Source organism: Vitis vinifera, chromosome 10 (assembly GCF_030704535.1).
Source record: "Vitis vinifera cultivar Pinot Noir 40024 chromosome 10, ASM3070453v1".
In the NCBI taxonomy this organism is placed as follows: domain Eukaryota; kingdom Viridiplantae; phylum Streptophyta; class Magnoliopsida; order Vitales; family Vitaceae; genus Vitis; species Vitis vinifera.
The window spans coordinates 10,048,258-10,073,111 of record NC_081814.1 but is presented as its reverse complement, the minus strand read 5'-3'; the positions used below and the strand labels follow the sequence as shown (position 1 = coordinate 10,073,111).

The 24,854-nt window shown below is 37.9% G+C and overlaps 1 protein-coding gene across 2 annotated transcripts in view; it reads right to left on the bottom strand.

Moving 5' to 3' along the window:
* Nucleotides 1-24,854, bottom strand: part of LOC100257130 (probable starch synthase 4, chloroplastic/amyloplastic) — a 58,240-nt gene that overhangs the window by 17,745 nt on the left and 15,641 nt on the right. For both annotated transcript variants that reach the window (XR_786751.3, XM_002274680.4), the window contains exons 5-10: nucleotides 24,727-24,778; nucleotides 4,833-4,955; nucleotides 4,675-4,750; nucleotides 4,417-4,601; nucleotides 4,126-4,320; nucleotides 3,967-4,038 (exon numbers count right to left, since the gene is read on the bottom strand). Coding sequence is in view for 1 of the 2 variants with exons in the window: in XM_002274680.4 (XP_002274716.1) it covers nucleotides 3,967-4,038; nucleotides 4,126-4,320; nucleotides 4,417-4,601; nucleotides 4,675-4,750; nucleotides 4,833-4,955; nucleotides 24,727-24,778 (703 nt within the window). In the remaining variant the exon portion in view is untranslated. The remainder of the gene's footprint in view (nucleotides 1-3,966; nucleotides 4,039-4,125; nucleotides 4,321-4,416; nucleotides 4,602-4,674; nucleotides 4,751-4,832; nucleotides 4,956-24,726; nucleotides 24,779-24,854) is intronic.

The window sequence follows — 24,854 nt, the reverse complement described above, 5'->3', positions numbered from 1 at the left end:
AGAGGTAAGGAAGGGAGAGGATGAGCGAAACCAAAACCTTTAGCCATAGTTTGGGAACCATTAGCTAAAGTAACAGTAGGCAAGGTAGAGGTAGTAGTAATAGAAGAGAAAATATTCTTATTACCAGATATGTGATCAGAAGCGCCAGAATCTAGAATCCAAGGTCCAAGAGAAGATGTGTGGGTAAGACAAACAAAAGCATTACCAGTCTGGGCAACAGAAGCAACAGAAGCTGACTTGGTGGCCTGATAGCGGAGATAGTCATCATACTCACTGTCAGTGAGGGAAATACCCTAAGATGTGGAGGAACTGGGAGGCTGAGGCGACTGAGGGTCAGATGGCTGGGCCACGTGGGCAGTGCGGGGAGGCCGCCCATGTAACTGATAACACCGATCACGAGTGTGGCCAAGCTTATTGCAATAGGTGCAATGAGGACGTTGGCCTCTACCTCGGTTACCACTGCGTCCTCCTCGAGAGCTAGTTTGAGAAACTAACACAGAAGAATCTGAAGTGTTATCAAATGGCAAAGTCTGAGTGGAAGAGATATGGAGGAGGCGAGCAAACATATCATCCAAGGATGAAACGGAGGAACTGCCAAGAATCTGATCGCAGACGGTCTCGAGATCTGGACGGAGGCCAATAAGCGTAAGAACCATGAAGAACTTGTCAATCTGTGTTCGTTGATCCCCAACATCAGTAGTAAGAGGCATCACAGTCAAGAATTCCTCCTTAAGAGAGGCAATCTGGCCAATATAAGTAGATAAATCCATGTCTTGTTGTCTGACATTGACAATAGAAGAAGTCACCTTATAAAGACGTTGGATATCATTCGTGTATAGCCCTTTCGCTTGATTCCAAAATTTAAAGCATGTTTTGTAGGCCCGAAGATGAAGCAGAATCTTAGGATCAACTAATTGCCAAAACACACGACATAATTGTGCATCTATCTTCCTCCATTGTACTCTGTCAACCTCAGGGATATCCGCCTCCTGCGTAACAAGGTGATCCTCATAACCTTGACCCATAAACCAAAGCTCCACAGAGGCAGACCAGGACAAATAATTTTCACTCCCAATCAATTTCTCCGAAGTAATCATAGGAGATCCAGATATGATAGAGGAAAAAGTGAAACTTTTAGTAGTCATATCTACTTATCTAGTGAACGAAATACGTTTGGATCGAAGAGAGCCCTAATACGGCTTATCGCGGACTTCCTAAGACACGTGCAGGGCTCGGGGTGGAGAGGAAGTCACCGAAGGTCGCCGGAAAGGCGGTTTAGAGGGTCGGCGGAGACAAAAAACCCCAAAAAATGCACTTTTAGGGCTCAGATGACACAAGCGCAGATGGAGGGTGGCTAGACGGCGTCAGGCGAGGCTGGAGGTGGAAGCGCGTGGCCGGAAAGTGCCCCACGCGCCCTCACGCGCCAGCGCATGAGATTCAGGCCGCCGGAGAAGAGACGCGTGTGGCTGGGATTCTCCCTCCGGTGCTTTGAGAAAAGTTGAAGATCTCCTCCTTGCGCACTTGATGGTATGGTCGGTGTCGGAAAAGGACTTTGCGAGAAAGTCGCCGGAAAAAGTCGCCGGCGGTGAGGGTTTTCTGACGGTGATACGGTTGATCGGAAGCTTTAGGAGATGGGAAGGGTGATCGGAATGAAACACGGTCACTGAAAGATTTCCCAGAATGGATTCACGAATAAACCAGAAATAATTAGGGTTTTTTTTTTTTTTTCTCCCTAGGATCTGATACCATGTGAAGAGAGAGAGAAAAAGGGAAAATCCCTAATTATTGTTATTGAAAAACTGTAAAGAATACACATTGGACTTGGGTATATATATACATGTTAGTGGGACCCACAATACAATAAGGAAAGGAAAAGAAAAAAGAAAAGTAAATAACCTAAATAACTATACACTATCTAACAAATATATATACAAGGACCTCATTCAAGTATCTTATGAGGAAGCACAACAGCTGATGACAAAATAGCACAAAGAGAAAAGCTAAAATGCACTACTAACACAAGGAGGGTACATAGAGAATGAAATAATTTTTCTAATAATATAAAATTCATTAAGACACCCAATGAAAAGGGAAGAGACAAGCCAGGTGCACATGGAAATACATGGATTAAGCAAAATGTGCAGAGAATTTACCGGAAACAGCAGTATGAACCAGAATACAAGTTATATATGAAAATTAATTATGAATACCAAAATAAGTCATCAAGTCCCATCCAAATTGCAAAGCCCAAGGGCAAAGTGTGATTAAGAACTGATACTGGAGCACGTGAGAGGAAGCTTCAGATGTTTGAATGTTCTCTTGTTCTTTTCCTTCCAGAGAATCTTCATCAAACAAGAAAGGCACCCTCCAAATATTCCACTTTTCTTAAATACAAACTTCCAATGCCAACTAACTAACATCCCCTCCACTGCCTTGGACATCAGTGAATGGAGTTGTCAAGTGGAAATGCCCATAATGAAGAGGAAAAATATGACGAATATTGGACTGAACTGAGTTCAACAAAAGCTTAATCCCAGTGAGAAATCTGATGGTTAATAATGGTTTTAGAAGTAGTGTTCTTGAATAGTACCCTCTCTAACCAAAGGGAGGATATGAGTCATGTTACGGGTTATGATGGAATTAGATCCCTTAAATCATAATATTGAAGCAGGTAATTTAAGCCCAATTATGATACTGATCTAGGTTTCCAATGCGGGTTTTTCTTTCTGGAAGTTGTGTAAGCTAGTGCAACAATGCTTTATACATATGAACTTGTTTTGTTATTTTTCCTAAGATATGTGTAGTTCGCCTTAACTGCCTGCTAGAAATGTAGTTTGACTGATTTAAAGTTTGACCATTTTTCCTATTTTTGTGATTTTAGTAAACTTTCTGGGAGAAGTACTGATAGGTGTCAAAGAGTACTAGTGGTACCAGGCATTAGCCCTACCAATACTAAAACTTGAACTATTCTTCTTTGATAGGGGAAACGTCCTCAAAATTATTTAACTCTTCATGAAAGGAAATGGGTTAAACTTATTTCCACATGGCAAAAATTTCACAATAATTACAATTTTTTAAAGGTTTATAGAGCTATAAATTACAGAACTTTTGAATTCCATGGTAAGGGAGTGTTTGTAAATTACCAAGGAATATTTTGTAAGCTACTCAGTCATATTTACAATTTATTGGTAGCATTCTATGTTCCAAGGATACCTCCCACGTTTTCCTCCTTTGATTTTCTAACACTGCAGACTCATGACAATTGGGCCATAATCATAATATTTAAAGTTTTTATAAGTGATCAGGCTGGACACCTCATAAAACTATCAACTGATGCTTAAGCTTACTCATGAATTATGATTCATCTTTGATGAAGTCAGTTTATATCCAATTGGTGAAAAGATGTGAATAGCCCAGATTTTGGAAGGCCAGTAGGCTAAAAGGATGAATCTCCTGAACAACAATATAAAATGTGACCACTGGCTTAATACACTGATAGCTATGTAAAAGAAAGTTCAGTCAAAGAGGATTCCTAGATACCTACATGGAAAACCTAAAAGAAAGTTCATCAGAGATGTATTTTATCATGTGGTGTAAGAGCAAGCCTCCTGTTTATTTCAATCAAACAAATTAAAGTGATTCTCATACATTATAATGAAATATTGTACAATTCTTGAACATCAATGGAACACATAAAGGAATCTCTCTAGATGCTTTAAGACCAAACACATTTGGACCAATCAAATATAACTAAGCCACAGATGTAAAATATACTACTCATCAATCTCTCTAGCTAACCCTGTCATTCATATCACAAATTTATCAACCACAGCATGATATCATAAACCCGGGTTTAGACTGTGCCTTCTAAAACCTGCTTATAAAAAATATAAGGCTAAAACCAGAAGCAAGGATAAAAAGGCATTCTTTAAGAATATAGAACAACTCAATTTAAAGCATTCATACCTCAGAAGTCCGCACTTCCTGTGCATAGGTCGGCGATACAGTTGTCACAATGTTAGAGAACACAATTGCACCCTGAAACATGGGAACATGTAAAGAGGAACATGAAAAAAGAACCACCTCAACAAATGTTGGTTATAAAGGAATCAATAATTTGTCTACCTTAACAGGATTAACTCTGTCATGTGCTGAGTTGTCCTGCATCCTGTCTGGCCTGTTTAGGTGGTGGACATCAAGACCACAGGATGCCATTTCGGAAGCAGGTGCAGTTCCTTGGTATTCAAAATTGTGGCAAGTAAAGCATATTCTAGCTGAATTTAATCCTTTTGGAGCATATAAATCCCAGTAAAGAGGTGCCTAAAGAAACAATAAAGAAAATGAATTGAAATGAAAACAATTTATGTCTAGAGAAAGAAAGCACAAATCAATAATAAAAATATGAATTGTCCATACAACAAAAGCTGTCTGCCAATCATGGCAATGAATTATGTCCGGTTTTTTGCCAGCTTGGAGAAGTAACTCAAGTGCTGCACGGCTAAAATATGAAAAACGTCTGAAATCATCATGCTCCCCATAAACTGTCCCTCTCCAGAAGAACTTACTTGGATGATGAGGCTCAATGAAATAGACAGGAAGCCCTGCATAACCAAAATCACATTCACAATAAAACAATAAAATAAGTCATGCAAACAACAAAAGAACATTCCTGACCTTCGACAGTGCCAACCCAGACTTTATTTCTGAATAGTCGACCATCAAAATATGACTCTAGCTCCATGTCTAGGACCTGTATAGGTGGTCAGGAAAGTCATAGCTAAATCTCAGGCTACATTCAGTGTGGTGCTCAAATCATCAAAAAATCAGCTTACTCTTAAGTCACGGATACGGTCATATTGCATGCAGTCGTATTTTGGAAGAACAATTTCCACAAGGTGTCCTTTTTTCTGCAGTGCTCTGCTAAGACCAGACACAACATCTCCCAAACCACCAACCTTCAAATTAAATAATAAATTTTAAGCATATCTCAATACAGATATTAAAATTTTAGTCAAAAAAAAAAAAGAAAACAAAAATCATGTGCATTTAATAATTGTTTTATGACTGAAACTTCAGCATTGAAACTTTTTTATTAAAAGCAACAATTCATTTCAATTAATAGTAATTACAAAGAAGGACAAGAAATTCTTCCAGAATATACATAAATATCCAAAAAATGCAAAAGCAAACCTAGACTACCCTAAAAGAAAGCAAAAAAGGCTACACAGTTGAAAAAGAGCATGATATACATTGTGCATTCAAATCCTACAAGTTTAAGATTTTAGGTAAATTGGTTATCTAACAAAAACAAAACAAGAGAGAGAGAGAGAGAGAAGCTAAACTTTCCAAGTACTTTCTAACTCCTTCCTAGGTAGTCAGTAAAGCTAGTATATGATCTAGAATCAAAGTCTGAAGGAACACTAGCCCAGGAATACAAAGTATTCATAACACTAAATAAATAAACTTATCTGAAAGTTCATCATCCTTGGAAAATATTCTACTCTGCCCTAAGTCAAGCAAAGAGGAGAAAAACTTTTTATCCTCACTTCTGAACCTTCCATATCCTGAAAAAATCCTTCTATTCCACTTTAACTGAATGCTCTAAACCAAGAAAAGATAGAAAAGACAAACTTCCGTATTCCTCCTACAACTCTTCCCAATAAAATTCCCATGCTAACCCAACAACTCCTTTAATGACCAAAGAAGCAACCTGAGCAACAGAAATAGAGAAAATGACATAGCCCACAAACTCCAAGCCAAACCACAATGGATAGGCATATGATTATCCAACTCCTTATCTCCCTTAGAAAGGCAAAACCAATTAAAAAAAAAGCATCACCTTTTCATAAGATGATCCACAATAAGAATTTTCTCTTAAACTGGCTTGTGGCACATAAGAAGGTGAATACCAATGACTTGCTACAATTGAGGAGACCCCACAAAGCTATTAGCCCTAACATATGTAAGTTGTGTATGGAACAAGGAGAATCAGCAGATCATCTCTTCCTTCATTGCTCAGTTACGTTGGGGTTGTGGCACAGACTTTTTCAGCTAGCCAAGATGGATTGGGTTCCTCCGAAAAGCATTTCAGACATGATGTTCATCAATTACAAAGGTTTTGGCAAGTCCAAGAGAGGGGTAATTCTATGGCAAAACGCAAGTATAGCGTTAATCTGGGTTGTGTGGCGTGAAAGAAACGCTAGGATATTTGAGGACAAGGCTAGGAATGCAGGGAATCTTTGGGATTCCATCCATTTCCTTGCGTCTCTTTGGGCGTTTTGTTCAGCGGGTTTTAAGGGCACCCCCCTTAACGTACTACAACTTGATTGGTTATCAGTGTGTAGTTCAAATAGTTCTATTGGGACGGTCTAGTGCTTTGTTATTTTTTCTTGTTGTCTAGTTTCCATTTGGAGGGAGGATTTCTCATCCTCCTTTTGTACTTCTTTTCTATCAATATATTCTAGTGTGGTTTCCTATCAAAAAAAAAAAAAATTTCTCTTAAACTGCCTCCTAAGTAAAAGGCACCTGAACTTCCTTAGAAGGGGAAAAAAAGACCAAAAGTCCTTGAGCTCAATAAACTACAATACTGTGTCACTGAGAATGTATGGTTCTTCACTAACCTCCCTACCAACTTGTTGAAACAAATCTTCCTTAGAGCCACCAGTTGAATGCATTACAGAATATCCTACACCGTTTCAAGCTCCGCATCATGATGAAGAATTTCTGAACTCCTTTATTGATTTTTTCGGTACACACCATACACATATATATACACAAATGACTGAATAAGAAAATATCTATCTAACTTGATTCTCTCCTAAAAAATAAGAAACTGAATCCTAAGGAAATATCCTAAATGATCTCTCCTTTTTTATTCCTAAAATACTTTCCTAAATTAAAACCCTAACTTTAAATGCCGAATTTCAACACTCTCCCTCAAGCTGGAGAATATATATCATATAATCCCAACTTGCAAGTTAAGTCTTCGAAGTTAAGCCTAGGTAAAGCTTTGGTGAGGATGTCTGCGGTTTGGTGCTTGGTAGGAACGTAGTTCAATTTAACCGTCTCACTGGTCACCTTCTCTGTGATGAAGTGTCTGTCAATCTCAACGTGTTTGGTCCTGTCATGATGCACGGGATTCTTTGCTACGCTTATAGCTGCCTGATTATCATACATCATCAGAATTGGAGATGAACTCGTTTGTCCCAGTTCACTAAGAACCCTTTTTATCCAAATCCCTTCACAGATTCCCTGTGCTAGAGCTCTGTACTCAGCTTCTACACTACTTCTGGCTACAACTGATTGCTTCTTACTCCTCCAGGTAACAAGATTTCCCCAAACAAAAGAACAGTATCCAGAAGTGGACCGCCTATCAATAATGTTTCCTGCCTAATCCGCATCTGAGTATACTTTAGTGTCACGATTCTCTGTCTTTTTGAAGAATAGACCTTTCCTTGGTATCATTTTTAAATATCTAAGAATCCTGTAGACTGCTTCCATGTGTTCCTCAGTGGGGATGTGCATGAATTGACTTACAGCACTCACTGCAAAGCCAATATCTGGCCGAGTGTGTGAGAGATAAATCAAGCGTCCGACGAGTCGCTGATATCTCCCCCTGTCTACCGGTGTACTCTCTTTCTCGATACCAAGTTTCTTCTGACTATCCATAGGAGTATCAATTGGTTTACATCCAAGCATAAAGGTCTCCTTAAGAAGGTCGAGTATGTATTTTCTTTGAGAGACTACAATTCCCTTCCTTGATCTAGCCACTTCCATACCAAGGAAATATTTCAAATTTCCAAGGTCTTTAACTTCAAACTCTTCTAACAAATACTTCTTCAAATTCTGTAATTCCTCCATATCATTCCCAGATAGAATAATATCATTGACATAGACTATCAATATGGCCATTTTCCCGGCATGAGACTTCTTGACAAATAGAGTATGATCAGCCTGACCTTGTTTGTAGCCCAGCTTCAAGATTGCCTTTGTGAATCTATCAAACTAGGCTCGGGGAGATTGTTTAAGGCCGTACAAGGATTTTTGAAGTTTGCTAACCTGATTCTTTTCCATACTTCCTTCAAAACCAGGTAGTATTTCCATGTAGACTTCCTCTTCTAGGTCACCATTTAGAAACGCATTTTTTATGTCCAGTTGTTGCAAGCACCAATCTTGATTGACAGCCAATGAGAGAAGAATCCTGATAGTGTTCAGTTTTGCAACAGGAGCAAAAGTCTCCTGATAGTCTATCCCATAGGATTGTGTAAACCCTCTAGCTACCAAACGAGCCTTGAATCTCTCGATTGATCCATCTGCTTTGTATTTTATGGAGAAAATCCACTTGTACCCCATGGGCCTCTTCCCAACTGGCAAATCTGTGATAGTCCATGTCCCATTCTTCTCAAGTGCATCAATCTCATCTTGTACTGCCTTCTTCCATTTTGAAATTTTGAATGCCTCTTGTATTGTGTTGGGAACCTGAGTATCATCAAGAGAAGTAGAAAATGCTCTGTAAGATGGTGATAGCCCTTCATATGTAACATAATTCCCAATTGGATGATCTGTACATCTCCTAACACCCTTACTCAATGCAATCGGCAGAGTAGAATCATCAATGTTGGGAATTGACACCTCTCCAGCCCTATCCTCACCTATGTTCTCTTCAGGTAGACTTGAAATGGAGTCAATATATTGGCCACATGTTGGCTGTAATCCATGCTTTAATTCCTGTCTTTTCCTCCTCCTGATATATACTTGTAAGTTCTCATTAGCAAGTTGTGGGGCTATAGGTTGAATAGGCGTGGGAGACTGGACTGATGACGGCATGGGTGTGGACAACTCAGTGGGCGCGGATTGGGAAGGATTTGGTGACTCTGAGTGAGAAAAAGGGACAACCTCAAGAAGAGACTCCCAAACTTGATGTTCATTCATACTCTCCCCCTGAACATGAGATTTGGGATAGAAGAAGACATGTTCAAAGAAAGAGACGTCCATGGTGGTGTAAAATCTTTTGTTGGTTGGAGAATAGCATTTGTACCCTTTTTGGGTTGGAGAATACCCTAGGAAAATGCACTTATTGGCTCGAGGAGCAAATTTGCTACGATTTTGAGGATACACATGAACGAATGCCGTGCAACCAAATACTTTGAGTGGTAAATCAGAAGAGGCTGCACGGGTGTGAGGGAATTTTTTTAAGAGAAGTTGACGTGGGAATTGAAAGGTAAGCACTCTGGATGGCATACGGTTAATCAAATAGGTAGCTGTGAGAATGGCTTCCCCCCAGAAATAGTTTGGAAAACATAAGGCACCGGGCAACCTCCAAGAGATGTCTATTCTTGCGTTCAGCCACCCCATTTTGTTGTGGGGTGTCAACGCAAGAACTTATGTGGATAATGTCGTGATTTTGAAGATAGGTACTGAGACTACTAGTAAAGTATTCCTTTGCATTATCTGACTTGAGGACCTGAATTTTGGAATTGAATTGATTTTGAACCATAAGATTGAAGGTTTGAAAAATGTACCCGACCTCTGACTTTTCTTTCATAAGGAAAACCCATGTTACCCGTGTATGATCATCAACGAATGTCACAAACCATCGAGTGCCAGAAATATTTTTTATCCGTGAGGGACCCCACACATCACTATGTACTAAAGAGAAAACAGTCGAAGGTTTGTATGGGATTTGAGGATATACTGTTCGAGTATGCTTTGCAAACTGACAAATTTCACAGTGATAAGATGCTGGATTTTTATTGATAAATAATTTGGGAAACAATTTTGCAAGGTAAACAAAGCTAGGATAACCAAGGCGATAGTGTAACATTATAATCTCACTATCTTTATTGACCTTAGAATTTGACACAGAATTGAAAGACTCTAACAGACTCTGAGACTGTACGCAACTTGCTTGAGAGACTTGGTTTGAGAATCGGCCACATGGGAGGAGGTAGAGCCCGGAACACAGTTCAGCACTGCCAATCATCTTCCCCGATTTCAAGTCCTGAAAAACACACGAGTTTGGATAAAATTTAGTAACACATTGGGGATCACGAGCCAATTTGCTAATGAACAAAAGATTACAATCCAAGTTTGGAACATGGAGGACAGAGTCAAGATACAATTCTTTAGTAAGTTTTATGGAACCTGTCCCGGCAATTTTTGACTTTGAACCATCAGCAATATGGACGGATGAATGACCATTACTTGGCTTGTAATTTTGAAGAATGGCAGCATCTCCTGTCATGTGATCAAAAGCACCTGTGTCCACTATCCACGGCTTCATTCCTCCTCGATTAGCAGTGAAGGTTGTCCCGGTAGCACTGCCACTGCCAACTTGGCTTAATAGTTTCTATAGCATCTCCATTTGCTCTTTGTTGAATGGACTCGGCTCGGGAACAGATGTGCTCTCAGAGTTGGCAGCCACGTGTACTCTGCCATCTCTGTCAAACCGTGGCTTTGGTTTCCAATCAGCCGGTTTGCCATGAAGCTTCCAGCAAGCCTCCTTATAATGGCCTAGTTTCTTACAATAATCACACCAAGGCCTATCCTGTTTCTGACGATCTCCACCACTACCATTAAATGACCGAGCAGCAAGGGCAGAGGCATCCAATGTTGGGGCAGGTTGCTCTTTGGATCTCATCATTACTTTCTTTCTACTTTCTTCACGCCTAACCTCTGAAAAAGCCTCCCTGAGACTTGGCAGGGGTTTAATGCCCATGATTCGGCCTCTAACATCATCCAATTCCCTGTTTAGTCCTAGGAAAAACTTATACAGTCTCTTTTGTTCCACAATCCGCCTGTATGTTGCTGCATCATCCAAACATTTCCATGAGTGAGTCTCGAATAAGTCAAGTTGCTGCCAATACCTTGTGAGTGTGTTGTAATACTGAGTAACTGACTGCTCTCCTTGGCGGAAGTCATGTAGGGCTAATTCAACCTGAAAAAGTTCTGAAGTATTTTCAGAACTTGAGTAAGTTTCTTTGGCTGCATCCCATATGCCCTTTGCAGTCCCAAACAGCAAGAAATTTTCACCTATGTCATTATTCATGGAATTGATAAGCCATGACATGATCATGCTGTTTTCAATCTTCCACTTCCTGAAACTCGGTTCTGTAGTTTCTGGCATGGCGGCTTCTCTAGTGAGGTACTCATCCTTTCCTTTACCCCAAATGAACAGCAACACAAATTGTGACCACTGTAAATAGTTATGGTCATTTAATTTGTGTCCTATGATGAGAATAGGAGAGGAATCACTGCCACCAAGGTTTGGAATTTCAAAACTGCCCCTTGATTCTGGTGTCGTGACGCTGGATACTTGTGATGATGTCATTCTGTATTTTGTCATGGAGATGAGGAAGACAGTCGAACATGGTTGCTGGAAATAGGGAAGAGAAGAAAACCAGAGATACCGGCCTGAGAACAGGGACTGATGGCCGGAATGAGAGATGGCCAGAGAGAGAGATGGCCAGAGAGACTTGGCCGAAATGAGTGATGGCCAGAGAGAGAGATGGTCGGATTGACAGATGGCCAGAGAGGTTTGGCTGAAATGAATGATGGCTTGAATAAGAGGCGGCCAGAAGGGATTAGGGTTTCAGTTTCTGGCTCTGATACCATGAAGAATTTCTGAACTCCTTTATTGATTTTTTCGGTACACACCATACACATATATATACACAAATGACTGAATAAGAAAATATCTATCTAGATTGATTCTCTCCTAAAAAATAGGAAATCGAATCCTAAGGAAATATCCTAAATGATCTCTCCTTTTTTATTCCTAAAATACTTTCCTAAATTAAAACCCTAACTTTGAATGCCGAATTTCAACACATGAGAATTTTTCCTAAAGACAATCAATGCCCCTGACCTCCCATCCCTATCTATGGATCTGCCACCCAGCATTTCTCAGATAGCCTATTCTTAAAAAACTCAGAAAAGAAAGGGAAAAAGAGGCATAAAGAAGTACATCAAACATCATGCTAGAACCGAATATAATTGCCGCACCTAAAGTAGTCCTTATGCATGCCTGAAAAGCTTCCCACCCTTTCCTAATTGCTTTCCCAAAGCCAACCCCATAAGCCTCCTTCTCCTCCTTAAAAGCCTATCCTTTTTCCATCTCCCAAATTTATCGTGTTTAACTCTTCTGAAAAATTATCCCACTTCACCTTGAACCTTTAGAGCCACTTCCAAGCAACACACAATTGAGAGTCAACAAACTTTGAATATCTAAAACCCATCACCTTTTACTAAGGAAATCACCACCATACTATGTGGATCTTCTTTTATAGAGACCAACCATCTCCCACACTGAATCTTCTCTAATCTAATCCTCATTAGCTATGAGCTCAGAACCATCAACATGAAGTAAATTGGTAAACTAGATAAGATGATTTTAATCCATTCAAAGATTTGAAAGATTCAAAAGCATTAGGGTGCAGCAGACCCTTCAAAAATGCTACAATCTCTGCCTGGATAGGCAAACCCTCTATAGTAGGTTCAGAAAAGGTTCTCGATAATGTACCATAATGATTCTTGAATGGCCACCCAATCCCGGCTATGCTAAGTTACCCAAAGAACAACATCAAAATTTAACTCTAAATATGCCCAATAGAGGTGGAATCCACTAACTTGTGTCTTCCCACCTAACATCTTGGAACTACAAACAACATTCTAGTCAATCAATAGAAGGCTCAAAGGAGTAGCAGCAAAGGCATTAGTCATTTTCAAGCAATGATCTAGTCAATTGAATATTATTTAAGCAATAGAAGTATTTGAATTATCTCCAAATAGATTCAAGAATAAAATGGAACTTACGAAGTTGAAAACTAAATGGCATTTGAAGCAATCATTTATCATTCTCATCTTAGGATGATGCAGTGTATGTAGTTCAATAGGAACAGTGAGGGAAAAGATGAAAAAGAATTTCTATTAATCTGACTCAATGAATTGTGTAATGGTTGCTGCTAAATATATACATGAGTATCTGATCAAATATACACACGCGCACACACACACACATGAGCAAGGCTAGGATCAAGGCTAAAAACTAGGGAAAAAATGGGAAAATATCTGCAAAATTCCTATATATAATTTATAGCTATAGAATAATGTAAATATAGGAACAAATCAGCCTAACTAATCCCAGAATAGGCCATTCAACCAAGTTTGACTTCTTATCTTTAACAGCAAACTCCTCTAGGTTGTATAGCCTGGTTTGATTTTGGATTCTCAGCATTCCCCCTCAAGTTGGTTTGTAGACATCAATCATTCCCACATTGCCAAGAATCCCCTAGAATTGTGGCTTCAACAGACCCTTAGTCAAAACACCCGCTAATTGTTTTCTAGTTTACACGAACAGTATACAAATCAGCCCATTATTCATCTTCTCTTTAATGAAATGTCGATCAACTTTGGTGTGCTTCATTCTATTAAGTTGGAACAGATTGTGAGCTATACTTATGGTTGCCTTGTTGTCACAGTACAGCTTCATAGGTCTATCATTCTCCATCTTTAGTTCCTTTAACAGAGATTTTAACCATTCACAAATTCCCAAGGCCATTAATCTAAACTCAGCTTTTATCCTAGATCTCACCACAATTGATTTTTTTTTTTTTGCTTCTCTATGTCACCAAATTGCCTTTAACAAATATACAATTCCAAGAAGTAAACTGTATGTCATTAATACAACCTGCCATGTCAGCATTAGTGTATGGATCCACCTTTAGGTTGCTGGTTTTTGAAAATAGAAGTCCTTTCCCAGGTGCTCCTTTGAGATATCTCAAAATTCTCACCACTGCATTCATATGCTCTTCATTTGGTGCATGCACAAATTGACTGACAATTCCAATGGCAAAGGCAATATCTGGTTTAGTATAAGACAAATAAATTAACTTGGTCACTAACCTTTGGTAATTGTCTTTATTCATGCGATTGGACTTATGTTCAATGTTCCCACTTTGTGATTGGCATCAATTGGGGTACTACTTGGTCACTAACCTTTGGCAACTGTCTTTATTCATGTAGTTGGGCTTATGTTCAATGTTCCCACTTTGTGATTGGCATCAATTGGGGTGCTACTTGTTTACATGCAAGCATTTTGGTTTCCTTTAATAGGTCTAGAGCATACTTTCTTTGTGATAAGAAGATCCTTTCTTTAATCTAGCCACCTCAATGCCTAGGAAGCATCTCAAATCCCTAAGGTTTTTAATTTTGAATTCTTTAGCAAGGGAATCCCTCAAATTTCTAATTTCGGCCAGTTCATTTCTAGTCACCATTATATCATCTACATATATATTTAGTATAGTCACCTTACATCCTTCATGTTTGTGAAACATCGTGTGATCAACTTGGCTTTGTAAGTATCCTTTATCATGGATTGACTCTGTAAATTTTTTAAACCAAATGCATCGTGACTGCTTTAAACTGTAGGGAGATTTCTTAATCTACAAACTTCCTTCTCCTAAAATTTTCCTCAAAGCTAGGTGGCAATTCCATAAATACTTCTTCCCCTAAGTCTACATGAAGAAAAGCATTTTTAACATTTAGTTGGTGCAGAGGTTAGTCTTGAGTGGCAGTAAGTGAGAGTAGAACTTGAATTGTGTTCATCTTTGCAACTGGTGCAAAGGTTTCTTGGTAGTCAATTCCATAAGTTTGTGTGAACCCTTTTGCAACCAATCTAACCTTGTATTGATCAATTGTTCCATCTGATTTGAATTTCATTATGAACACTCACTTGCATTCTATGACCTTCTTTCCACCAGGATGTTCCACCAATTCCCATGTCCCATTTTTGTATAGGGCTCTTATTTCTTCTTGAACTATTTCTCTCCATTTTTTATCCTTCAAGGCTTCTTGAATAGAATTTAGGATACTCACACTAGAGAGATCAGCAGTAAAGACTTTAAAAGATGGATTAAGTCGATTATAGAAAACAAAAATAGAGATATTGTACTAAGTAGAAGTTCGGACCCCTTTTCTAAGAGCAATAGGAATATTCAAATTAAATGACGACTCATAAATAGATTCAGAACTTAGGAATTTTGGGAAACTTGGAGAATCTTGGGACTTACATGTGTTGTCTAAGTTTTTTATGTTCTGTTCAAGGGATTGGCAGTGAGGAGAATTGTTAGCTCCTTTATTTTTTCTCGAATACACTTTTATCTTTGCTTGTTTTCCTGGTCCAATCTTCAAATCTTCCTCTCTTACATGATCTTCCCTATTTGGTATTTCAAAATCTAAGATAGGGTTAAGAATGGTAGGGCCAATGGGAGTGCAGTTTTCAAGAATAGTAACTAGTAGAACTTCCCAAAACCAATCTTCCTCTCTAAAACTCTCCCCCCAAAGAGAAGGTTTAGGGTAGTAAGGTTGGTTTTCAAAGAATGTGACATCCATTGTTACACAGAATTTCCAAGACTCTAGACAAATGCATTTGTAGCCCTTTTAATTTGGTGAGTACCCTATAAAGAAAATTTAAGGGCTTTTGGATCTAATTTACTTTTGGTATGGTTATAGTTATGAACAAAAGCAACACAACCAAAAACCTTTGGTTTAAGGGAGGAAAAAATGAGGCTAACAACAAGGAAGAATTTCTTAAGCATGTTCACGAGTATCTTGAGTACAAGAGTGCAAGATGGCATTCTGTTAATAAGATATGAGGCTATCAAAATGGATTCACCCTAATATTGTTTAGGAACCCCCATTTGAAACATTAAGGTCCTAGCAACAAGGAGATATCTATTTTTTCTTTCAACCACTCCATTTTGTTGGGTTGTTTCAACACATGATGATTGGTGTATAATCCCATTGCATTCAGATATTTCCTTAAACTCTGAAAAATATTTTGTCCCATGGTTGGTTCTAAGGATTTTAATTTTGGTTTGGAATTGATTTTGAACAGTTTTGTGGAAGGTTTGGAAAACAATTGCAGTGCCTAATTTTTTCTTTAAAAGATAGATCCAACACTCTCGAGTATGGTCATCAATAAAAGTAATGAACCACCTACCTCCGAATACACAAGAGGGGCCCCACACATCATTATGTATAATGGAAAAAGGACTAGATAGAGCATAAGCATGAATAAGAAACTTAGCTCGATAATGCTTTGACGGTTCACACACTTCACATTGATAATCAGTGATTTTTATTCAAAAATGGAGAAGAGAACAACTTCTTTAGGTAAGCAAAGCTTGGATGCATTAGTCCAGAATGCTATAACATAATTTCACTACCAAAGGAACTTTCACATTGTAACGCCTTTGGAATCTTTTCAGCCTCTTCCTAAAAAATAAATAAGCCTTCCAACTCCCTTGCATTCAATCCTCTTCCTCAAACATAGCTTCTAAATTACACAGTGATTGGAGAGAATTTAGCATGACTGTTTAGATCACAAGTGAGTTTACTGATAGAGATTAAATTGCAAGATAAATTAGGAACATGTAAGACTTATTTTAGGACAAGAATTTTTTAGATGTCAATATTTCCGGCGACAAATGAGCGAGACCCATCTAATATTTTGACATTTTGACATCCTAAACGTGGAGTATAAGAAAAGAAAATATTTGATGAACATGTCATGATTTGATGCCCTTGAATCTATGATCCAAGGGTTGGATGTTTTTGTGTGTAGGGTAAAGAGAAAATTACCTACTTGAGCTTCATTCCCTGTAGACGAAGAAGGGGTCATGAATTTTTAGAGAAACTTCAATTGTTCCTACTAAAAACTGGAGATTTAGATGTAGTAGGCTAAATCTTTAGCTTGTTAGCCACTTGAAATCCTCTACTATTTCTGCTTGTTGGTTTGTTTCTTTTCCCCCACCCTTATGGCTTCCCATGGAGTTTTCAACACATCCTTGGGTGGCGTGATTTACTACAATAATCACACCACAATTTGTCCTTATCATCATTCTTCTTACTAAATTTCTGTTGGTTATTGACAAGTACAGTTTCTAATTTCAGTGTTGAACCCTCCTTTGCTAGATTTTCTTGTCATCATAACCATCAGCCTACTCTCTTCTCTTATTGCTGACCAAACTTCTCTTATCGATGGAATGGGCTTTGTCTCTAGAAGTCCCCACTTACCTACACCCCCCCCCCCCCCCCCCCCCCAAAAAAAACCTAATCAAATTCTACAAACACTCTTTCTTTTTCAAGTACCTTCCTATAAAGTATGCTATCCTCAACGTTCTTTCTCCTGCCAGAGATGATTCATAGTGTAGCAATAAGTTGTCATTGTCTGGTCTCTTTGCATGATGTCACAAGCCTTACGTTTCAAATCGTACGACATTGAGTCATTGTCCATATCTAAAAATGCAATATTAACAACATCCCTTATTTCTTCTACAGTAGAGAAGAACATAAACCCTTGACCGACTTCGGTCTCTATGGAATTGACTAGCCATGGCATCACCATGAAATTCTCAGGATCCCAAACAACATAATTCAGGATCAATCACACTTAGAGCCTTCTTTAAGCCATCCAAATATCCATCTTGTCTTTGACATCTGATAAAAAAACCTTACTAATTAGGCCCAATGCAAAAAAATTTGCCCATTGAGCCTATGAGTTGTAATTTGAATAGTGAGACTTTCTATGAAACCAAAAACTTGTCCCAAGTGACTTCCCTCCCCTTAGACAGCTTTGGACATTGTTCTCCGAAGACACCAAAAATGAGGGCCACTTGAAAAAATCTCAGAACCCAAGAAAAGGGGGCGAGACTTTCTATGAAACCAAAAACGTGTCCCATAGTGACTTCTCTCCCCTTATTCTTCAGGCATTTCTCTAGTGACACCAAAAATGAGGGCCACTTAAAAAAATCTCATAACCCAAGAAAACGGGGCTCTAACGCCATGAGGGAAAAGATAAAAAAAGAGTTTCTATTAATCTAACTCAATGAATTGTGTACATGGCTGCTGATACATATATGCATGAGTAAGGCTAGGATCAAGGCTAAAACCTAGGAAGAAAAGATGGGAAAATATCTGTAAAATTCCTATGGATAATATACAGCTACAGAATAACCTAAATATAGGAAAAAATCAGCCTAATTAATCGTAGAATTTTACACTATTCAACCAAGTTTGACTTCTTATCTTTAACAGCAAACTCCTCTAGCCTATATGACATAATTTGATTCTGGATTCTCAGCAATCACCCTTGAGGGAAATCTAAATAGACAAATATGTATACCTGACCATGACAGACAAAATATATTGAAGAGCATCCTACATACAACAATATTACACTATTAAATAGACAAATCTGATTTTTTTTTTCCTTTCTGAAATGTAAGTGCTCAACTGAAAAACCAAAAAGGCTCCCAAGGGAGATGCCTAGGTTTGAATGTCTAATAACCCTATTAACACTACTATTTACCCTTATGAACATGTTTATGAGACTTTCATATATTACATTTGATATTAACAACTGTATGTTGCTATGAAGCAAAATACAATAAGCCAAAGCAAAAACCTTAAGGAAGAAAGGGAAAATTATTCCAGCCAAGACTTTCCTCCTCTATCTTTTTTTTTTTTTTAATTATTATTATTATTATTTTTTATAAGCATTCGTCCTCTTTCCTTTATGATATCTTCCTCTTTAAAATGTGGAAATTATGTCAGCCTTATTGCTGAATATCCAGAATGGTTAGGTGTGGTTGAGATGATGATTGAAGAACTTATTTACCATGTTATATAGTATTATATACTGGAAAGAACTGCAACTTATATAGTTGAAACATTTAACGGAACAAAAAAAACATATGCCTTCATTCAAAAGAGAGGAATTTTTTTTTTTATAACCAATACCAATGAGATGAAAGATAATGAATAAAAAATATGCAAGTCCAAGCAGAAAATGCTCAACTTAAGATCAACCAATCAAGGCCCCTGTATACCCTTTTTATTGGATAGCCATAGAAAGATAAAGCACCTAACAAAAAGAGGATGCAACCCAAGTATATAGATATTGATGGGGGAAAGCCTTTTAAAGTTTATTCAAGGAAGAAAGTGAAGACCTAAGTAAACTTTAAGTATGATTAATATTAATTAGAATTGAATTGGGATTGGTATTTGTTGGAGTCTAATTAGGATTAGCTAGTTGAGTTATAATATAATTAGAATTTGAGTCATGATAGGTTATTAAAGTCTTAGTAGATTTTGAATGTTATAATTAAAATTAGAATCATAATAGGTTATTAGAGTCCTAGTAGACTTTGGATTTCTTAGAGAAGCCTATAAATAGGCTAATCAATGTAAATCAAAGGAATGAATTTGATGAATAATATTATACTTTCTTTCATTGCAAGGTTGCAACCCTCAATGGTGAGATTCCATTGATTTTCTTCTAGGTGAGACTCCTAGAAGGCCTTACTGAGACTCTAAGGTTTTCCATCTTTTCTTCATTGTTTCTTCTTTCTCTCTATTTCTTATCTTATAATTTTCTCTACCATCAAATTTATTCTTTGTTTCTCTCCTTACACCCTAAAAGTAAAACCCTAGCCCACCTACCCTTGAGTGTAGGCAACCATCCTAGGGTTGTCCTACATCAATTTTGGTATCAGAGCCAAAGTTCTTGGCTTGAAGGCAAAGTTGAAAGGAGCAGCACGTCTATGGTGGCATAATATTGAGAATCAAGTTCATAGAACTGGCCAATCGCCTATTGACACATGGAACGAGATGAAGTTGAAGATGAAGGAGCACTTTCTCCCAACTGATTATGAACAACTTATGTATACAAAATTGTTTTCCCTTAAACAAGGTACCAAGTCCGTTGAAGAATATACAGAAGAATTCCATGAATTGAGCATTCGAAATCAAGTGCGGGAAAGTGATGCTCAACTTGCAGCCCGCTACAAAGCTGGACTTCGAATGGAGATTCAACTTGAGATGATAGTTGCACACACTTATACCGTAGATGACGTTTATCAACTAGCCCTCAAAATAGAAGAAGACCTCAAATTTCGAGTTTCCAGGCGTCCAAGTTCACAAATTGGGAGCACTTTCTCCAACAGGACAGCAAGCAAACCTTTAAGCACATCAAACTTCAGAACTTCTAATCATGTGAATGGTGAGGGCAACACTCAACAAACTTCGAATGTGACTCATAAGAATGGTAATAAGGGTAAAACTTCAATGAGTATTGGAGATAGAAAAGTAGACGTGACTCCTTTGTGCTTTAAGTGTGGTGGGCATGGTCATTATGTTGTTGTATGCCCAATCAAAGGTTTACCCTTTTGTGTTGAAGAACCAGAATCTGAATTGGAAAGTTACCCAAAGGAAGAAGAGACCTACAATGAAGATGAGGTTAGTGAAGAATGTGACTACTATGATGGTATGATGGAAGGACATAGTCTTGTAGTATGACCTTTATTAATTGTCTCAAAAGTAAAAGGAGAAGAAGATTGGCGACGTACTAGCATTTTCCAAACACGTATTTCTTGCCAAGGGAGATTATGCACCATGATCATTAATGGAGGTAGCAGTTTGAACATAGCTTCACAAGAACTTGTTGAGAAGCTAAACCTTAAAACAGAGAAACATCCAAATCCATTCAGAGTAGCATGGGTTAATGACACCTCTATCCCGGTAAGTTTTCACTGCTTAGTAACATTCCTTTTTGGTAAGGACTTTGAAGGGTTTGTATGGTGTGAGGTCTTACCCATTAAAGTAAGTCATATTTTACTTGGAAAACCTTGGCTCTTTGATAGAAGAGTTCAACATGACGGCTATGAAAATACATATGCTCTCATACACAATGGACGTAAGAAGATCCTTCATCCAATGAAAGAAGTCCCTCCAATTAAGAAGTCAGAGGAGAATGCACAACCAAAAAAGGTACTTACAATGTGTCAATTTGAAAATGAGAGCAAGGAAACTAAAATTATTTTTGCTTTAATGGCTCGGAAAGTGGAAGAATTTAAAGAACAAGATAAGGAATATCCAACAAATGTACGTAAAATCCTTGATGACTTTTTTGACTTGTGGCCTGCAGAGTTACCTAATCAACACCCTCCTATGCGTGACGTACAACATGCCATTGATTTGATTCCCGGTGCATCATTACCAAATTTACCAGCCTACAGAATGAATCCAACAAAGCATGTTGGATTGAAGAGGCAAGTTGATGAATTACTTATTAAAGGCTTTATTCGTGAAAGCCTAAGTCCTTGTGGAGTTCCTACCCTACTAACACCAAAGAAGGATGGATCATGGCGGATGTGTGTGGATAGTCGTACAATCAACAAAATCACAATCAAGTATCGATTTCCAATTCCAAGACTTGATGACATGCTAGATATGATGGTTGGATTAGTAATCTTCTCAAAGATTGATCTAAGAAGTGGATATCATCAAATACGTATTAGACCAGGGGATGAATGGAAGACATCTTTCAAAACTAAGGATGGATTGTATGAGTGGTTAGTCATGCCGTTTGGATTAACCAATGCTCCAAGTACCTTCATGCGGGTTATGACGCAGGTATTAAAACCTTTTATCGGACGGTTTGTTGTCTATTTTGATGATATTCTTATTTATAGTCGATTTTGTGAAGATCATGAGGAACACTTGAAGCAAGTAATGCGCACTCTTAGGGCTGAAAAATTTTACATTAATTTGAAAAAATGTACTTTCATGAGCCCTAGTGTTGTATTTTTTGGCTTTGTTGTGTCTTCTAAGGGTGTTGAAACAGATCCGAAGAAGATCAAAGCTATTGTTGATTGGTCAATACCAACAAATATCCATGAGGTGCGAAGCTTCCATGGAATGGCTACATTCTATCGACGATTTATTCGAAATTTCAGCTCTATCATGGCCTCAATTACTGAATGCATGAAACCTGGTTTATTTATTTGAACCAAGGCGACCAACAAGACATTTGAAGAAATCAAATCCAAGATGGTGAACCCTCCTATCCTACGTCTACCAGACTTTGAGAAAGTATTTGAGGTGGCCTATGATGCTTCCCATGTGAGAATTGGGGCAGTTCTTAGCCAAGAGGGACATCCTGTGGCTTTCTTTAGTGAGAAGCTCAATGGGGCAAAGAAAAAATACTCCACATATGATCTTGAATTCTATGTGGTGGTGCAAGCAATTAGGCATTGGCAACATTATCTCAATTACAAGGAATTTGTTTTGTATTTAGATCATGAAGCCTTGCGATATCTTAATTCTCAAAAGAAGCTTAACTCTCGACATGCAAAATGGAGTAGTTTTCTTCAACTATTTACCTTTAATTTAAAACATTGTGCAGGAATTGAAAATAAAGTAGCCGATACCCTTAGTAGGAAGGCCCTTCTCTTAGTAAACATGTCAACCACTACAATTGGATTTGAAGAATTAAAGCATTGCTATGACAATGATGCTGATTTTGGAGATGTTTATTCCTCTCTTTTGAGTGGTTCAAAAGCAACATGTATTGATTTCCAGATTTTAGAAGGGTACTTGTTTTATAAAAATCGTTTATGCTTACCAAGGACTTCTCTACGTGATCTTGTCATATGGGAACTTCATGGAGGCGGAATGGGTGGACATTTTGGACGAGATAAGACCATTGCTTTGGTGGAAGATCGCTTCTTTTGGCCTAGTTTAAAGAAGTATGTTTGGAAGGTTATCAAACAATGTTGAGCACGTCAAGTAGGTAAAGGTTCAAAGCAAAATACGGGGTTATATACACCATTACCAATTCCATCCAAACCTTAGGAAGACTTGAGCATGGATTTTGTACTTAGATTACCAAGGACACAATGGGGCTTTGATTCTATATTTGTTGTGATTGATAGATTTTCCAAAATGGCACATTTTATCCCATGTAAAAAGGCTTCGGATGCTTCTTATGTTGCTGCCTTATTCTTTAAAGAAGTAGTTCGATTGCATGGATTACCACAATCCATTGATTCCGATCGCGATGTCAAGTTTATGAGCTATTTTTGGTAAACCTTGTGGGCCAAGCTAGGTACTCAATTAAAATTTTCAAGTTCTTTTCATCCTCAAACTGATGGACAAACAGAAGTTGTCAATCGCAGTCTTGGTAATCTTTTGAGATGCATTGTGAGAGATCAGTTGAGAAATTGGGATAATGTCTTACCACAAGCCGAATTTGCTTTCAACAGCTCCACTAATTGTACTACTGGGTACTCACCTTTTGAAGTGGCATATGGGCTGAAACCTAAGCAACCTGTTGATCTTAGACCATTACCTACTTCTGTCTGCACTAGCCAAGATGGTGATGCATTTGCACGTCATATACGAGATATACATGAAAAGGTACGAGAAAAATCAAAATCAGCAATGAGAACTATAAAGAGGCAACAGATGCACATCGAAGATATATTCAATTTCAAGAAGGTGATCTAGTGATGGCTCATCTACGGCTAGAAAGATTTCATCCGAGCACATATCAAATGCTTGAAGCTAAGAAAATGGGTCCATTTCAAGTACTAAAGCGGTTGGGTGAGAATGCTTATTTGTTAAAGTTCCTTTCAAACTTGCATTTTAGTCCAATATTTAATGTGGAAGATTTGTATATATACCATGGTCATCACAATGATGTAAGTGAAGAGTTGGATCTTCAATTACCACCTACTCTTAGCCCACGTCCTGAGATCGAGTATGTTCTTGATGATCAACTTGTGTCTACTCGACAAGGTGAATACCAAAAATTTTTGGTGAAATGGTGAGACAAACCACACTCTGAGAATACATGGATTACGACAACAGATTTTCTGAAGCTTAACCCCTATCTCTATGAATTGTATCAAGCATCTAACTCGTCGGAGCCGAGTTCTTTCAAGCCGGGGAGAATTGATGGGGGAAAGCCTTTTAAAGTTTATTCAAGGAAGAAAGTGAAGACCTAAGTAAACTTTAAGTAGGATTAATATTAATTAGAATTGAATTGGGATTGGTATTTGTTGGAGTCTAATTAGGATTAGCTAGTTGAGTTATAATATAATTAGAATTTGAGTCATGATAGGTTATTAGAGTCTTAGTAGATTTTGGATGTTATAATTAGAATTAAAATCATAATAGGTTATTAGAGTCCTAGTAGACTTTGGATTTCTTAGAGAAGCCTATAAATAGGCTAATCAATGTAAATCAAAGGAATGAATTTGATGAATAATCTTATACTTTCTTTCATTGCAAGGTTGCAACACTCAATGGTGAGATTCCATTGATTTTCTTCTAGGTGAGACTCCTAGAAGGCCTTAGTGAGACTCTAAGGTTTTCCATCTTTTCTTCATTGTTTCTTCTTTCTCTCTATTTCTTATCTTATAATTTTCTCTACCATCAAATTTATTCTTTGTTCCTCTCCTTACACCATAAAAACCCTAACCCACCTACCCTTGAGTGTAGGCAACCATCCTAGGGTTGTCCTACCTCAGATACACATCGGCAAACCTAGGAAATAAAAAGAAGATGCATGTCAGACCCACCAGATTAAACCAATCCCAATTTGCTTAGGGAAAAAGGAGATCTTTTACATTTCTGTAGTAAGTTTTTTTTTTTCAATTTTTGTAGTTGCACATCCAAGTGTGTTTATCTGAAAGAAATATTATAGTTTAAAAGATACTTCTTTCCACAAAGAAACATGGAGACACCTGTCAGACTCCACAAATTTCTCAAGAGATTTTGACTATCTAATAAACAGAACAATATAATATCCAAAAAAAAACTCTAATATATATTCTATCCAAATTTAAAAATAAAGCAACAAATGTATAAAGGTAAGTTCACCTTAGCAACTGGTGCCATCTCTGCTGCAATATGAATAACATGCAATCTTGAACTAAAGATCAAAAAGAAGCACAAGTTAAACCACAGCTTTATACAATACAATTTATTAAATAAATTCTTATAAGAAA